Raw genomic sequence first — 18,253 nt, 5'->3', positions numbered from 1 at the left:
CGGACATGAACACAGCTGTATGAAAGCTTGGATTTACCCACATTGACTACAACAGAAAAAAACTTCTAAGAAACGGTAAATACATGCATCAGCGAGAGAAAAAAAAAGACAACACTTTATACTCCATGTGAATTCTGCACATAAATAAAAACAACACACACCTGCTTTCAAATGTGCACACGCTCCATGTTTTCTGCATAAGCAGAAGCTGAGTTGATTTTCTTAATCATGACATATCTATTTATATATTGAACACTTATATATTAAATGCAGTGTTATGCTACTCAGTTTCTCCTGTTTTGTAGAGTTACATGTTAAAATCTTTGCTAAAGGCTCCAATACTGCAAAGTGCAGCTAGGTGGAGCTGGTGTATAGCACATTTATTGAGAATGAGGCTGGAAACCAGTACCCAACAGGTTTGGGGTTTTTCTTCAATCACACGGACAGTATCAGGCTGTGTTAGATACACTGGGTCATTAGAAAGCATGATGCTGTTTAGGGCCATGGTTTGTTTTTTTACTTTGCAAATACATATATATGAATGCGCTGCTTGCTGGTGGAGCGGAAAGCAGACCCCGTGACCTACATCACAGGATGTCCTTCGGCACCAGGTGTCACCAAATAATGAGTTGGACAGGAAGTGATTTTTAAAACCTCTGATCTCACTCCTTGAAGCACTATCCTTCTGTAACCATGAACAGAACAGTTTATCAGCACAGGCAAGACACGCGTCTCTCCAAACCAAAAACCAAAATCTTGCCCTATCGAGTTTCCTAGAGTAGGCACACGTTTAGAGGAGCCTTCCCAGCACAAGATCACTTTCTCACCCACCTCAAATTGTAAATGATAGAAGCACTTCGACTGGGGAATCTGTTTCATCTGGCAGCTTTTTGGCAGAGCTCAGGACTGTATTACCACCTCTGGCTTGCTAGACAGTTCAACACTACCTGTTACTCAGTATTAATGGATATCACTGAAGCACAGAAATTAATTACTGGGTTGTATTTTTGTAACCGTCACTAAACCTCCTTGTTTCGGTCAAGTCTGTTAGGTCAGTTTCAAAATTGTTCAGTTTTTCGCATCCCAGTAACCTACACTGTTATCACTTATTAGCATACAGGAGCCAGTGCCAGACTGCAGTCAATTTCCAGCTAATAACGCCCCCCCCCCCGACGAGCCACTCTGAGGGCAACCTGTAATTCTCTCAAGACTGTAATGAAAGGCATGTTTTCAGATCAGTACAGCAACTCACTCCAAGCAGCCCTCCTGCACTCTGACCTCACATTCTGTCAGCTTTAACCCAGCCCTCAGACTATCTACTGGATGTGCTAGCTGGCTAATGGTTTTTTTTTTTATTGTGTAGTTCTATTTTGTAGCATTTCTTTACACTTCTGTTTTGGCATTGCTTTACTGTTTCAATACAGTTAGTTGGGGCTATTAAAAAAAAAAAAAAGACAAGGGTCTATGAAAGATGAGAAGCGACAGACAAAAATGAGATCTTTAATATGGAAGTTGTTTCCCCTTTAAATGGAGCTCCCTTTGCAGAACTGTATCAAATCCTACGGGGGTCCACTTTTTGCTCATTTAAATGTTAGATTTCTTCCTTCCATTACTCCACGTGTTCATCGTCTTTAAACGACGTCAGGGCATATCTTCAAAGCGTTCGCTAACTCCTGTTCTTTTGAAAGGAGAAAAGCACCCACTGGACTATAAAACTACTATCAAATCACTTGGGTCATTAAAACACAGGGTCTCCCAAGCGGTTTGTTTCTTTTGTACAGTGCTGTTGAATTTACAACAAAAAAAAAAAAAAGGAGTTAATTAAATCCAGGAGGAAATGTTTCTGGAATTGCATCCATCACTTCATATTTATCACACATCATAATACTAAATATACATCGCAGTGGGGTAGAGACGGTGCTTGCATTAAAAAAAGAAAGTTTAGAGATGTGTGCAAAAGTAAAGGCACGTATTTGACATGAAGACTCATTGTAAACAGATCAAATACACGCCTGTTACAGTGTGAGGGGATACAGGGCTCCACAGATCTGGACTGCCAGCAGCACAGCTTCCATTTGGAAAGTTGTTCTGCGTGGAGAAAGATGAAAAGATGGAATGCAAAAAAAAAATATCATTTTTTTATTTCATGTAGAACGGGATACAAACCACCTCCCCCAACTACTACAGTGCCACGGGGCCGAGACAGAGAGAGAGATGAAACTCTGCAAGAGAGACGCATTTATTATTACTGTTAGTATTTCTATTTTGCATCTTTGTACGAGAAGTAGCAAGGTGTGCCGGTGAAATAAAAAGGGTTGACTGTTAGGGCCCCCGAAAGAAGAATTATGAACCTGTACTACCCTGTGCTACATACAGCCTTGTTGGTTTCTCTGGGGGCGTGAAATGTGTGCATGAGAGAGAGAGAGAGACACACAGCATGGACAGGTCTTGCTGCAGTCCTCTCACAACAGCAGACAGGGCTGCAACCTCCTTCGTTTCCGGACCTACAGGGCAGCCCAAGTGGCCATCTCGAACACCTCTCGAACTCCGTCCTTCGTCTTGGCCGAGCACTCCAGGTACCCGAAGGCACTGATTCTGTTAGCCATGTCCCGGCCCTCTTCGGGCTTCACCGGCTCCTGAAAGAGAAGAGCTTCATTACAGCGGACCAACAAGCAGGCTCTTTTCACTGCACTGGGTGGGAAGGGTGATCCAAATTACAACAAGGACTCCTAGTGCCTTAAACACGTTTAGTATGTTAATGCCACCTGCCAGTGGAACAGACTGATGAATAGTATGCTGAGAGCGAGGGTGGAGCGACAGCTCATTTGAAAAAGAGTTGAGGTAAAAAGTCAGCACTTTAAACATGGATTTGATCATGTCTGGTGTTCTATTTGTGAGCACTGTTTTTCTTCAAGTGTTGCAGAATTACTAATAACAGTAATTAATCTAAGTAATGTAAGAGCTACAGGAAAAAAAAAAAAAAGGACTTGAACCCTTTTTCCCTGCAGCTGCATGTCTAATCGAGGCTTGGCCCAAGCAGACAGTGTGAAGTACAGTTTGGTCTCTCTCCTCTCGTCTGCACTCCGGAGAGCGGGAGCGCTTGATGCCTCGGTTGTGTTTCGTTTGCCGGCCCGTCCGCCCGCGGGTTTCCCAATCCTGGCAGCTCACCTGTTTCATCTTGGCCAGATCCCTCCGAGTGTGCTCGTTGTCCCTCAGGTCTTTCTTGTTCCCCACTAGGTTGATCGGCACGTTCGGGCAGAAGTGCTTCACCTCGGGGGGTCCACTTCTCCGGGATATTCTCTGCAGGAAAGGGGGGGGGGGGGCAGATGTGTGTTGCTTAGTTACAGCTTCGTACGCAGACCCCAAACACATAAGCATGCTTAATGTGCTCCTAGTGCAGCACAGGCCTCTCATGAAACGTATCCAGACAGGCAAGCTCCAAAACTTAGTGGAGATTACAGCGAGCCAGGCCAACTGCTAATCAAACACGTTCAGTAAATGTTTCATAAAAGGTGTGTCGTTCACACAGCACTCTGAAATATAACAACAATGAATTCTGATCCGCAAGCACTTGTCATTTCTGTGCCTGCTGGCTAAAATACACACAGCGTTATGGAAAGATTTCAGGCAGTGCAGTCAGCTGCAGTGGGATCACCAGGAAGCTGACTGTCCTACCTAAACTGTCGGGGCTGTCGATGGAGAAGCACATGAGGATGCCATCGGTGTCGGGGTAGGAGAGCGGTCTGAGCCGATCATAGTCCTCCATCCTGCTGTGTCCCAGAGAGCAAGCTCCACCTGAAAACACCAACACACGCAGAGCCGCTGAAGCTTGGAAAACAATCACGCCAGACTTTCATATCCCAAGAGTGTCGCAACTTATTTCTGATGGAAATATAAGTCTCAGCAACAAACAAAAGACCAGACGCAATGCTTTTAGTTCACCTTCACTACAGCACTTCAAAGCAAATCACTAATGTGAACAGGAGCCGGTCACAGCTGGTTAAGATTAGCAGATCACAAAAAGAAACGTTCTTGTGCACGTCGGGTTAAATACTCCAGGGCATTCAAATACGTCTTTTAGTTGTGATGAGGAAAAAAAAAAAAAAAAAAAAAACCTGCTTATGCTGTACAGCAGAAACACAAAAGCTCCAAAGTTACTTATCTGAAGCTTCTGAATTTCAGAGTGTTGCCAAAATGTGTTCTTTACTTCAAATGTTAAACAGCAAAAGAACTCGTCATGTCAGCTGTTTGAGAACAATGACGACATGCTGTAATAAAATGAATGTGTGAGTGACTGTTTGTGTACATACAAGTACAATTTGGTGTATGTATATTTATAAAACAGGGGGGAAGCTGCTAAAATGAGTAGTGTTACAACACTCCAGCCTCACCCGTGCCGCTGCAGTGGAAAAAAAATCAGAGAACAGAGCCTTCATTACACCAGAATAGGAAAGACAGGAAGAGGGAGGGAGGCATGTCACAATCCGCCTTGCCCTTCTCTCCGCTCTCCAACAAGGATATAAAACTAAATAAAACTGCGTAACACAGATCTATCTTGAACTTTCCCATCACTGGAAACCGGCAGCAAAACCAACCTCACCCTGACCTCTCCTCGTTCACGCAAGATCGTCTCTGTGATCGAGTCCTCAGAATCACTGTAGACCAGCACTGGGATTTAACCAGGACACGTGTGTTGAACCCTTGCTCTTGAATATTTAGAGCAGGCAGGATCTCAGTTTAAAACAGCAGAGTCCCCGAACACTGTGGGCACGTACACCTCCGGGAACTGGTCCTTACTGAAAACGATCAGCAGGCAGGTCTTCCCACAGGCGCCATCCCCCACGATCACCAGCTTCTTCCGAATCGCTGCCATCTCTAGAGGAGACACTCACAGGGATCTGAGACGCACGACGAGTTGGTTCTGCACAGACGATCGGGGGATACAGTATTTATTTGGACCCATCTACCCGAACAGATTTGGCTCTGAATTAGGACATGCAAATTAGGATGAGTGTGTGACATCACAGCAGCACAATATTTAGTCATTGGTAATAATATTTTTTTCTGACTTTATGTGAACGAAAAGACACAAATTCGCCCGTTTTCTCATTGGAAATAGTGATATTTTGAAATTGACCTGTCCTAGTCACAAAAGTGAAGTTTGCGGGGAATAATAGCCATTTTCTATACTTTTGAGGCATAAGCAATTAGGAAATAACACTTACTACCCAGGAACAACAAAAAAAAAATTGTTACACGGTGTTATCATTGAAATTTATTAAATGCATGACACTAACCAGAATATAAAATGAAACCTAAGACAGTCAAGGGATTGAATAAAACGTGGTTTTAACAGGGGATTGACCTTATCATTGAAGATCAAATTAATACCAACGTTTTGAGAACTTAAAAATGTCCCAGTCCACCCAATTTAGCTGGTTAAACACTTTTTTTATATGGAAATTATTCTAGTTTACTGTTTTAGTTTCTAGATTTTTTATTTTAGAATCAAAAGTTCATTGTGTTGAATGCCAGACGGTTTGTTAAAATGGTTTGATACGTTTGGGACTGGAGATACTAAATACAGGGACAGACTTAATACTGAACATGACTTCACATTGCTGTCAACAGGAGAAAATGGGAGTGTAAAAAACAGAGACGCTTCATGTTGTTCTGGATCAGCTTTAGACTGTTGTCTGCCCAGATTATGCTCTTCAAAAGGAAAAATGTGGTCATGTTGTTCTGCAACAACGGAGAACTTTAAGAAGACCTGACCGACTTAAAAACAGGTTTTCAAATAAAGCCAGCAAAGCCGACAGGCTCTCAAAAACAGCAGAAATCTGAGAGCCATACTCTGTGCACAGTATCAGCTCAGCCTCCCGTAGATTACCCTGCATGCAGGTGTGCACAGAAAGGCATCTATTCTGCAAAGTCACAGCAGCTTCTCCAAAGAGGACAAGCCTTCAGGGACCAAAACATTGGCTCGCGTTTCTGAAGCGACGCATCAACACCATTCTAAAAATGATTCTCAGTTCAAAGGCTATCTTTGTACTGCTCTCCCTCTATTCAGAAACCGCTACCTTTTCACCACATCAACTCTTGACCCAGCTCAAAAGTAGGTCATTTCAATAATAAACTTGATTGAGGCAGGTCTACAGTAGCTGCCTGACTCATGCGAGTTTCTAACACCGTAGCTCGTATTCTGCATCGCTCCTTTGCCTAACCCATCCCTAGAAACCTCATTGAGCGCTCTGCCCACAAAACTACCGCACCTATATTCAATTCTGCATTCTTCCAACCAATAAATATTAAAAGCACATTTCCTGGATCAACACATGTGTTTTCTGGAAATTGTTTGATATATTTGCGAACTGCTATAAACAAACAAAAAGGATCGATAAAGAATGACCTAGTAATCTGAGAAAACAAATCAATGCACAGCGAACTACACAGTAAATTCTCCTGGTTTCTTTAGCACAGGCTCCAAGCCTCAAGCTCGTCACTGGACACTATCTGAAAGTCACTTCTCAATACATTCACCGCTGGCCACAAAACTTAAAAGCTTCAAATTCGCTCATATGGCTACACAGACTGCCCCGCCTATAGCCAATTCAGAAGGTGGGGAAATTGGTATTGCCCTCTGTACTGGTAACATTGCCCCTGCCCTCGCTGTTATAAACGCAAATGTACACTTGGTTATAAAAAGAAATAAAAACACGTTTTAAAAAAAACAAGCATCAATGACGTAACCCTTTCAGAAACTTGTCTCGTCGCTGCAGTTCATCTCCGTAATCGTCCGCTTCGCCGTAGCCGAAGTTATATTACCAGCGGCAACTGGACACAACACCGCCTACTTTTTCATTTTTTTTATTTACCAGCACTTTAAAAAAAAAATAAAAAATTAAACCGTGCCTTTTCAACATACAGCAACACATCATCATTTTAAACGCGCATCCTCTCACCTTTCCCAGTCGTGTTCTTCTCGCTTTCTCCGCTGCCGCCCTCACTGCAGTGTTAAAGCGACTGTATTTCCAGCAAAAACACACCCTCTCTAACGAACGATGCTCATCGAGACCGCGTAATCTTAACTGCGGTTGTGAGTGCGGAGTAATTTGCATTGAAATGGACATTACTCAAACAGCAATGTATATTTCTTTATTGAAACTTTGAACAGTGTCATCATTTTAAAATACAAAAATTACAACTATACACATTTAAATACATACAAATAAAACAGTTAAAACAGATGCCTTTTTAAAATGTACTTCTTTTGTGCAACAGTCAATTTCCCCTTTTTAAAAGTATGATCTACCAGTGCCATATTAAATATAAATTAACAAAGTGGTCTTTCTCTGCTCCACCAGCAGAGAGGGAGGCTGTTATCAGAGGGTAAGAGCCTCTCTTTCTCTGCTCACCAGCACAGAGAAGAGGGAGGCTGTTAGGTTAGTATAAGAGCCTCCCTTTCTCTGCTCCACCAGCACAGAGCAGAGGGAGGCTGTTCAGAGTATAAGAGCCTCCCTTTCTATTTCTCTGCTCCACCAGCACAGAGCGGAGGGAGGCTTTTATGACAGTATAAGAGCCTCCCTTTCTCTGCTCCACCAGCACAGAGCAGAGGGAGGCTGTTCAGAGTATAAGAGCCTCCCTTTCTATTTCTCTGCTCCACCAGCACAGAGCGGAGGGAGGCTGTTATGACAGTATAAGAGCCTCCCTTTCTCTTTCTCTGCTCCACCAGCACAGAGCAGAGGGAGGCTGTTAGGTTAGTATAAGATTAACTAATGAATCAGCTATGTGTCAAGCATCTTTGGAACAATGTTAAGTACCTCCAGCACTTACAGTGAGTCTAAAACACAGGGTCTTAAAAGTGAGGCTGCTTAAATCAGCGAGAAGCTTACAAGAATGATGTGAACATGGAGCCGAGGGTAAGAACACGGTACAGCTTCAGCACGATCTTCAGAATCACTGCCATCACTTAACACAGGCAGGCCTGTTACAAGTCATTACAAAAGTGCTCTCAGCTCTCCCGGCACTGGCTGGCCAACGGGATCACAAACACCGTGATGTCATCCCCGGATCCCAGCCTGTCATTGGCTAGCCTCCACCCTCGATCCTTCAGCACTCCGCGTGACCTCATCACAAGATCCTGGGCAGCCAAGGAGTACCTAGGAACGAATGGCAATGTGACACACGGGATACGTTTCCCTGTTCATGTACTGTAGCGATTCCATAAATGAGGATCGCCAAATAACCTGGCCGAGCCCCCAGAAGCTCAGCCAGGTTATTTGGCTATCCTCATTTATGGAATTAGGACTCCATGAGCGTGCACGGAGAATTCTATAGTCATTTGAAGCAAGGGGTCAGTCCTGTCCTCAGAAACCTGGCACATGTATTTAAAACGTCTGTTTTTTAAAAGAAAATGACTGGCTACAAAACCCAAAAGGAGCCAGAGTTTATTTAGCCTAAAATTAAGCAAGCCAATTTTAGAAAACAAAGTAGCAGACATCTGTGTAAGCCTTTAAACTGATTTGAATCGCGTATTTTCAAACAGTGCTGCAATCTATTTCTCTTTCCCTGTCTCCGAGACTCCCAGCGCACTCTCTCCCAGTCTACAGACTCCAGACCGGAGTTTTAAAGTGAGCTGGACAATTTTCAGGGTCTTTCTTTCTGACTCTAGTAACTTATCTCTCCAAAACTCAGAGACAAGTGAAATTAAAACGAAAAACTGGACTCAACTGGTAAACCAAAAGAGAACGTGCCAGCATCATTAGCTTGCTGACTCACAGTGCCACCTTCTGGTCACTGAGGATAAAACAGACCAAAAAAAAAAAAAAGTTTGAGTTCATTGGTGAACTCCTGATAGTCAAGTCCACTTATTGTCCCCATTTCTGCTATTTGAAGACAGAAAAGGCTGTATTTTTTATTTGAAACATATATATATATATATATATATATATATATATATATATATATATATATATATATATATACAATTCTGCACATCTCTTTGCTATCAAATGTGCAGTTTTGAAAGAAATACAAAGTTATAGTAAACACTGATACATGATAGAAGTCAAAGAGTTTGCAATCCATGCTACGGTCTCTTTTAAGAAATCCTAACCAACCTCATGGGGTCACTGGGTTCAAACTGTGACAGGAAACTGCTGACTGCGTCCGCCACTTCCCTGTCTGTGGTGACATCCCACAATCCATCACTGCCCAGCACTAGAACATCGTCAGGGCTGTGCTGGTTCTGAGTGACGTCATACACCTGTACCTGCAGGACAGGAAACGAGACAGGGTGCGCTGCAGTGAAACCGAAACCGCTTTTCAAAACCCAAGCCAAACTCACACGAGTTGAAACCGTTCCTCGTTCATTTTGTAGATCCCATTTTCATTTTATTTTTTTTATTAATTATCGTTTTTTAAAAAAACAAAACACAAAAGTTAAAAACTAAGCAACGATGAAGGCCGATAAATATGCCTTACGTGGGGGGGGGGGGATGTGGGTCCACCCCTGACTCACCCTGCACTGCACGTGGCTGCGCTTTCACAAGGGGACATGATCAATGCGAATGGCAGTGCTTTTACTAGGGGAGACCCAGCAATACTACTCTGTTTAACCCCAGCTGCGCTCACCTCTGGACAGCAGGACAAAAAGGGTTTGATGTGGATGTTGGAGTTGTAGACTTTCAGGTCATGATCCCCGAGCCCTCGGGTCACTCCTATCGTTGCCATCACCCTCGCCTGGAAAACAAACAAACATAAGGGTGTAAACACTGCTACTGAGAAACGTTAAGAGTCCAAACAGTGTGAAGAAAATGAAAAAAAATATTTATTTCACCACCAGATGGCACCAAACTCTAACTTAAAGCAAAAAGGTTTTAGGATGAGAAGCTGGTAGGTTTTCATAGCGATTGCGCAGAAATCATCGAAAACACCAAAAACACTGTGACTATAAAATCGACAGTTATTTTATATAAAGTTATCTCGAGAGAAAGGCTCTAGCACTCGAGTGCTTAAAAAAGTTAAAGGAGGGATTTAAAATAAGCTTCCCAAATGTGATTTAAAAAAAAAGGAAATGAAGATTTACTAACCATCAAACTGTGTAAAATGAAATTACCCGTTTGCCTTCTCCGTAAATAAGTGGGAACTTCAGATCTTCCTCCTCGATGGTCTTATACGCCCTGAAAGAAAGACAAATCCGGCATCAAAACCGACTGACCACCTGCACTCTTCAACAGCCTGATCACTGCACAGGAACGGCATCCGCTTACAGCACGACCAAACCTGCAGACCGCTCTGCAGAGCTCTACGTACAAGCATTACTATTGAAGGGATTGGTTTGGTGGAGCCCTCGTTCCCTGCCCAGTAAACTTTACCAGCCAGTCATTGTGTGATCTCGAAACAGCATCTTCTTCCCCAGCTCCTTGTGCTGGATCCTCCGTGGAAACTCCATGTGTGTGAACTCATTCCCGAGGAGCTCCGGTTTCAAGAAGCCCTGGCAACAAAAACAAGAGAAGAGCTCGGAATAACCTCCCAGCTTTGAGCGGCTCTTCATTGAGTAGCTACCTTTCCTGCATCAATATCTTCAGAAAGGAATTCCTTACTAAATACTGCAGCCGCTGCCTCTCAGTTTCGGGGGTAAACTCACTGGACATTGGGATGACTTCTTGGTTTCGGATGATAATAGCCCTGCAATGAGAAGGAACATTGTAAATGGCACAGCTACATGCACTGCACACACCCCTAACCACTTCTGTAAAAACATGAGCAAAGCTGCTAGAATCGTGAAACGCACATCACTGCACCACTGTCTACCAGACTGGATTAGGCAAACTGCATTTGATATTTTCTGTGGATGACAGTAGCATTTGCGCAGAATATGGCGTTTTTTTTCTTTTTTTTTAATGTTGGTATAATAAAATCCAAATATATCATGCTTTTAAAATTAATTGTTGGATTTTGTAAGATCTGGTTCACAAAACAAGCAGACTGGCACTGCATCATGTTAACAGCAATACAACGTCACTGTGCTTTGTCAGCGGCATGCTTCTATTTTTAATTCCATAAACAGGATGTTTCTGTAAGACATTACCATGTGATACATCACGAACAGTATGTTGCATGCGTTTGTATATGCGGTATATTACAGGAACCCTTAGAGCTGAGAATGACCTACATGCAAAGACACATGACACTAGTTTGTGAACCTGGATTCCAGTTAAACACACTGTTGAGCTTCACCTGCTGTCTCCTGCATTCGCTACATACAGCTTCCCCATCATATAAAGCACAGCCAGGGCGCAGCAGCCCCCTGTGATACTGTAAGCGCTCCTTTCCCTTTCGATCTGCTTATCCTTCAATGACAAGAGAAAAACAGGAAGCACTTAGAACACTCTTTCACAATCCGCAGGGTCTTGTGATCTGCCCACTTCCCCTTCTAAAGGTTTCCTAACAGAAGGCCGCAAAGCAAAAAAAGGCAGAGGCTTTATTGCCGTTAAGGCTTTTTCGCTAGCGATTCAAGCTTGGTGGCCATCCGCATTACAACATAGAGTGCCCAATGATGTACTCCCTCATCAGCTGCAGGGAGCGTCCCCTGATCCAAGACCAAGCCAATAGCCTCTTTACACCCAGAAACACGAGAGTGGATGCAGCGAGCTACCAGGCCTGCAGAGGTCTCCTTCTAGTTTAACATTTGTATCCATTTTTTGGAAAACTATATGGAAACTATATGGATTTTGGAAAACTACAAAGCGTTGTGTAATTCAATATGGTAAGGTAACATTATTCAGCAGGTTTCATTCGACTTTATTAAGCAAGACAAGCTCCTTCTGTAGGGTGATTCAAAACCTTTGGCCAGAGCTGTAGGTGCAATCTTACTCCAGTGGTCAGACAGCATGATTGGGACCTGGAAACAGATATTTAAGGTCACTGAGTTTTTGGCCATGATGAAAATGTTTCGCCCCTAAGAGTGATTACAGATTCCTGAATAATCATTACCATCTGTTTGAAAGCGTTCTCTATTGCACCGATGATCAGGCTCTCCAGCGACACTGCTTTCTCCTGGTGAAACCGTTCCACCGGCTGGGCGCCGCCCCCCTCCTCCTGGGATGATGTGTTCCTGGGCTCTGATGACAGGGGTCTGGCTTCCTCCCCCAGGATGATCGAAGGGGCCACGGTGGGGTTGAGGAGCAGCTCCACAATCTCCTGCAGCTCATTGCAAATGTGGAGATGCAGAAGCTTGGAGGCCATAATCGCAGCCCCTGTACCAGCGTGGCCATCGAACAAACCCCAGAAATTAAACCGGACCCCATTCGTCTCCTGAAACAAAGCCAGACAGTCAGACAGTTTCCCAACAATTCCACAGTCTTGCAACTGCTGCTATTGAATTCAAACTGCACTATGAGGGCTGAAACAACAGGGAAAACACTATCACAATGGTGCAGCGCCACCTTCAGCTTAAAACAACTGCAGATAACAAAGCAACACCATAATCCTACCCACCGTGCACTTCTGAAATGTGCATTTGCTAAAGAAACCCAGATATATGGTAGTGCACCGACTTCAGTGCAAGACAGTCTAGAAGTATCTAACACACACACACACAAAGGCCCAACTGTTGCACAGCTATAGCCAAAAGGTTTGCATTTTAAGATTCCCACATTGTGTAGCATGATGCAAAACTTTTGGCCACAGCTGTACGTTTCATCACACATCACCTACATCCTCCCTGGCTTGGAGTGCGCTGCTGCGCTCCATGGGAGCCCCCTTCTCCACACACACCACCCTGCAACAGGCTTGGTCTTCATTCAAGGGGCTCTTTCCAGCGTTGATTACTCTGAAAACACATAAGCAGGAGAGCCTGTGACGAGAGAGACAAGGCTGCCCTGAAACCACAAGACTACTGTTGCTGTTAACAGCACATCCGAGCCTGTGCGTTTCACTGGTCACCCAGAACTACTGTACAGTGGCGCGTGTGTGTGTGTGTTTGTGTATGTGTGTTAATATTACAAGACACTTCTGGCTAGCAACCTGGTCTTCAGCTTTGAAATGAACCAACACTGACTTCACCACTGTGGATACAGAGAAAGTTTTCTAGTTGAAAGATCTGCCATTGAGTTTGATACAGCGTTCTAGATTCTATTAACTAACACAGACTGTTCCAGGGCTTACACACAGCACACATTGTACAATTTCCTTACTGTTTGTTCAGCGATGCCATTAGCACTAATGCATCCCAGTGCTGCCTGACTCCAACATCCTGCTTTCCACTCATTAGAAGTGGCTTGCTATTATAATCCGGCTTTGAGATAACGGCATTTTCAGGCAGCCGAGGGAACGGCATAAAAGCTGGCGAGGCGATTAATCTGATCAGCTGCTGAACTGTATTTGTTCTTTTGCAACCAAAAAGAATGACGCATTGTATATTTTTTGTTGTTGTTGCGTGGGGTTGAAATGCACTTGAATATACAACAAACAGCTAACGATGTCTGAATTGCACTGCTGGAGTATATAAGCAATAGCATACATAAGAAATACATCATTAGTAAGAAATTCCACCAGGAACACATGCAGTATTCCTTGCATCCACTGGGATGCAGGGGGGGGGGGGCAGGTTAATAGTTACAGCTGTGCTTAGACATTATCTAAGAGCTCCACTGAGGACACAGCGGTGCTAGGGATGCAGTGACTGAGGCAGAAGCTCATGTATTATTGGAATATAAACATGAACACATTGCTGAGATTTCACTGCTGTGCCAAGTTACAAAGTGAATCGTTATTTTTTATGTCTGCCTGCAAAACGTAGCTATTGTTTTTCCCTTTTAATATTAAACCAGGGAACAATCATTTGATTGTCCTCCAACATGTGTCCAGATCTATCAATAACCTCCCAGATAAAAAGCCACAATAACTGTAGTGCGTTGGGAGTCTTTGGTGATCATCTGTACAGTAGCTGTTTTGTTTTGGGAAGAATTTAACGTTGGCGCTGGAAACAGAGAGCTCATGAAATTAACAGGAACAGGTACCCAAGTTTCAACTATAGATCCACCCAGACTGTGCAGGGTGGTATAGAGTGCACCGCGGGGTGGACAGGAAAGGTAGAGATGAGGTAAGAGTCGCAGAACTCTGCCCCTAGTAGACGGAATACATGCACCAGGGTTAGACTGGCTCCAGTGGGACCGGGTAACGCAGGAGTAAGATAGCCCTCCACTCCTGATTGTTGTTCCAACCCTGTTCTAAATTATTTAGTTAAACCCGTTAACCCCCCCCAACCAGACCCTGAAGCAGCGGGATGGCCCTCCGGGACTGTGATTGGACAGCCCTGGGCTAAGGGGTACAAAGAGATTCTGAACAACAACAATATTTCAGTCACGTCAGATCAGTACCAAAATGACAGAAGAGGAGCCAAGGCGTTACGTTTCCTCTTTCCAACTCCGCCCCCTGTAGTTATAGGAATCTCGGTCTGAGAAACTCCTGTTCAGAAGAATTACAGACTTGAGCTGGACTGCAGAAGCACATACTCTCTGCATCAGCTAGTGAGAATAACAGACCTGCTTCACAGTTCCAGCACCGCTGCTTATAAACAGCAAGACACTGCAGCAAAACAAAAATGATCCAGACTGTTACAGCATCATTTTATACTTCTATTTCCAAATATTAACTTTAATTCCTCAAACATCGGTCCAGTATTACAATAAAATACTATATAACTGAAGGGCAGTCCTGCAGCTGTGAGTTTGAGCTCACCGACACCAGTAGGGGTCACTGTAGAGTGATGAGAACTGCCTTTTTCTCCCTAACCCGCCGGAGACAAAATCTTTCTAAAGAATTCAGAGAGCGGAGATCCAGAACAGAACTGTCCTAGTTCATACAAAACAAATTATAACACTAAGAAAGCTAGCTGCTTTTTAAAATGACAGTATATTTATCTTCCAAAGTGCAGGGCTTTTTTTAAAACATAGTATTGAAGTCTTTTCATTCCACAGGACTTTATAGTAAATTATTTTTATGAACGGATTCGAATTTGAAAAGCATGAATTACTGACCAGTTCACTAATATGGTTTCTTTCAGTCTCTCAATACAAACAGCACTGTGTAACTTTTCACGTCTTGACCGCGGCTGCTTGTCGTCGTGGTAACAGCCTCTGCAGTTCCTGTTCTGGTGACTTCATGCTAACAGTGTTTCGGTAAATTGCTATCACTGGATCAGCAGTTTTGTCAGAGACACTTTAAAAACCTCAAGTGCTTGATAAGCACTCCCTCTGCACACCATGCAAACCTGTGCTCCCCTGACTGTGTGACTCCCGCTGCACACCATGCAAACCTGCACTCCCCTGACTGTGTGACTCCCTCTGCACACCATGCAAACCTGCCCCGACTGTGTGACTCCCTCTGCACACCATGCAAACCTGCACTCCCCTGACTGTGTGACTCCCTCTGCACACCATGCAAACCTGCACTCCCCTGACTGTGTGACTCCCTCTGCACACCATGCAAACCTGCACTCCCCTGACTGTGTGACTCCCTCTGCACACCATGCAAACCTGCACTCCCCTGACTGTGTGACTCCCTCTGCACACCATGCAAACCTGCACTGCCCTGACTGTGTGACTCCCTCTGCACACCATGCAAACCTGTGCTCCCCTGACTGTGTGACTCCCTCTGCACACCATGCAAACCTGCACTGCCCTGACTGTGTGACTCCCTCTGCACACCATGCAAACCTGCACTCCCCCGACTGTGTGACTCCCTCTGCACACCATGCAAACCTGCACTCCCCCGACTGTGTGACTCCCTCTGCACACCATGCAAACCTGCACTGCCCTGACTGTGTGACTCCCTCTGCACACCATGCAAACCTGCACTCCCCCGACTGTGTGACTCCCGCTGCACACCATGCAAACCTGCACTGCCCTGACTGTGTGACTCCCTCTGCACACCATGTAAACCTGCACTGCCCGGACTGTGTGACTCCCTCTGCACACCATGCAAACCTGCACTGCCCTAACTGTGTGACTTCACCAGGTGAGCCAGACTGCAGGAATTATTTCAGTAGCCAGAATCCCTTTGAGGACAGTGAATGTAACAACCTACAGCTCTGAGTAAATCTCAATAACACATCAAGCCTTTGTTTGCACCCTTTCATCTAGGGTAATTAATTAATTTTGAATTTCCTACTTAAGGCAGGACAATAGACTTCCATGTGAAGTGGAACGGCTCCTCTGGGATAGTTTCCTAGGTGACCACAGGAGAGATCCCACTACATCTCCTGTCTTATAAACACACGCAATTTAGAAATCTGCATTGAAAATTAAAACCAGCTTTTTACAAATTGTATTGTATAAGCATGGCCATTTCAGGGCTTGAAACTCACACCAGCGAGACAGAACAGGATTTGGAAGTTGCCTGCAGGTTTACCCTGTCCCGTCCCAAAGTGTTCTGGAATTACGGGGCCAGGTGGAAACCCCAAGAGCCAGTCACAAGATGGCAATCTGGCTGGAGAGATTAAACCTGCCACTGAATCCTCTCCCCAAGGGCACCAGCATGTCATAAAAGCGACCAACTGCTTCCAATCTTGCAAACTAAAACAATACATGAAAACAGCCTGTGAAAGCAAGTCAGGTGTCGAATGGTTTTTAATACAGTTAGCTTAACGTTAAATATGGTTTAAGTGTGTTATAAGAAGGTCTATGTTCTGTAGCTGTACTAGGGCCATGTTTTCTTGGTTGCTTGCCATAAATAGCCAGGTTTAGGTTGAGAACAACTCTTCGGTTTTGTTTTTTTGCACCTGCATTCCTGGTGTGTGCTTGCTAGCTGTGGTTAAAGATGTGTTTAACACTCTGAGCGCTATTTTCCACACCTGGAACGACAGGGCATTAGACTCAACAAACAGAGCACCTCTTCCTTAAAAGCTGACATGAACATCCTGTCTCACTGCTTTCATTAGCTTGTAATTGAACCTAAACATCATATATGTATATATATAGTTTTTTTTTTTTTTTTCAGAAGTCTTCAAATGCAAAAGCCTCATTCTAGACGACTGAAACCGAAGAAGTCTGTTTGAAGAAACTGAAACCCTTGTGACTGTGTTGATTATATTCCGGACACGCCTCTCTGTGGAAAGTCAGAGTGATACCTGTGTTGCTGGGGTTTCTAACAGTTGAGTAAGAGGGGAGACTGTGTTTACCTCTGTGCTTAAATGTGTACCTTTTCTACTTCACAGTCTTCATCTTTTCCTAACTGTATTTCAGCCTCAGGTGAAACCATTTACATGGGATCAGGTGTGGCTCTATTACCTGTTACACAGGAAGTTAGCGCTGTGGCTGAACAATTAGACATGTTAAATAAATATCAGATAGATACAATAAGATAGTCAGACACATGCTTAGCGATAAACCAAAAAGCAAAAAGTTATTTATATTATACAGAAAAGAATACCCTAATAACAAATAGTAAATACTAATTCCCAAGTCGATTTCAATAATAATTGCGCAACTGTGCCTGTACAAAACAATATTTCCAAGAAGCTTGGCCAACTTACTCGGAGTATCCTGAATTCCACAGCAGTTTCCGATCTGCCCCGGAGGTTAAAACAGGTCTCCTGGTGTGATCAGCGGAGTACTGCAAATCTTCAGGTGTAAGCTCCAAAAACTCGGGTCGGGAGTACGGAAACCTCGGGGGCAACGCTTCTCCTTCGTGCCCGTGAGCGGAGCCAGAGCCGCGGTGATGGCTGTTCGCCCGGACCCCTCCGACGAAACTCGACATTGCGTTTTTAACTTTGCTGATCATCCCGTGTCTGCAGCCGGCAAGCAGGTACTGTACGTTAACTCAAACCAACACTTTCACATTTGCAACAGAGGTCAGGCAGAGCTCTTGCAATTGAGGAAGCGCGGTCTGCCTCTGCAAATACTGATCTCATCTGACGAGTGCCACAGTGTGTCTCTCTGTCTCTCTCTCTCTCTCTCTCTCTCTCTCTCTCTCTCTCTCTCTCTCTCTCTCTCTCTCTCTCTAAGAAACGGGTACTGTTTTTTACAAATGCAACAGACAGTGCCATTCTAAATCGGGGACTATTTTAAGCTCTAAACGGTTTATGGATATTTTCAGACATTATAAAGTCTCCATCCAGTGTTAAGAGCCGGTGTAACATACATTTTTTGTACATTTTTACTTCGTCGAAATTTGCTACCAGTAGTAAAATCTGACATGTATAAGCGTCAAATCGTGCTACCTGGTCAAAATCTGCTACCTGTACCAA

General features: G+C 44.1%; 1 protein-coding gene and 1 pseudogene across 1 annotated transcript; both read right to left on the bottom strand.

Moving 5' to 3' along the window:
• Nucleotides 1-1,932: 1,932 nt before the first annotated feature.
• On the bottom strand, nt 1,933-7,054 carry LOC121299811 (annotated as a pseudogene).
• A 588-nt stretch (nt 7,055-7,642) lies between these two features.
• Nucleotides 7,643-17,928, bottom strand: LOC121299450 (protein phosphatase 1H-like). The gene is made up of 10 exons (XM_041227147.1): nt 17,540-17,928; nt 12,721-12,835; nt 11,998-12,318; nt 11,242-11,354; nt 10,605-10,689; nt 10,377-10,495; nt 10,118-10,181; nt 9,634-9,741; nt 9,120-9,271; nt 7,643-8,159 (listed from the first exon to the last, which is right to left on the bottom strand). The coding sequence occupies exons 1-10, from the start codon at nt 17,785-17,787 to the stop codon at nt 8,012-8,014; spliced, it is 1,473 nt and encodes a 490-aa protein (XP_041083081.1). The 5' UTR covers nt 17,788-17,928; the 3' UTR covers nt 7,643-8,011.
• Nucleotides 17,929-18,253: the final 325 nt, after the last annotated feature.

Source organism: Polyodon spathula, chromosome 25 (assembly GCF_017654505.1).
Source record: "Polyodon spathula isolate WHYD16114869_AA chromosome 25, ASM1765450v1, whole genome shotgun sequence".
Taxonomy (NCBI): domain Eukaryota; kingdom Metazoa; phylum Chordata; class Actinopteri; order Acipenseriformes; family Polyodontidae; genus Polyodon; species Polyodon spathula.
The sequence above is the reverse complement of the archived record's forward strand: the minus strand, read 5'-3'. Positions and strand labels throughout refer to the sequence as shown.

Coding starts and splice junctions, on each gene's coding strand:
- LOC121299450 (XM_041227147.1), bottom strand. CDS start 17,787: ATGATCAGCAAAGTTAAAAACGCAATGTCGAGTTTCGTCGGAGGGGTC. Junction 12,319..12,720: donor CACTCCAAGCCAGGGAGGAT/GTAGGTGATGTG, acceptor GCTTTGTTTCAG/GAGACGAATGGGGTCCGGTT. Junction 9,272..9,633: donor TTTTGTCCTGCTGTCCAGAG/GTGAGCGCAGCT, acceptor CCTGTCCTGCAG/GTACAGGTGTATGACGTCAC.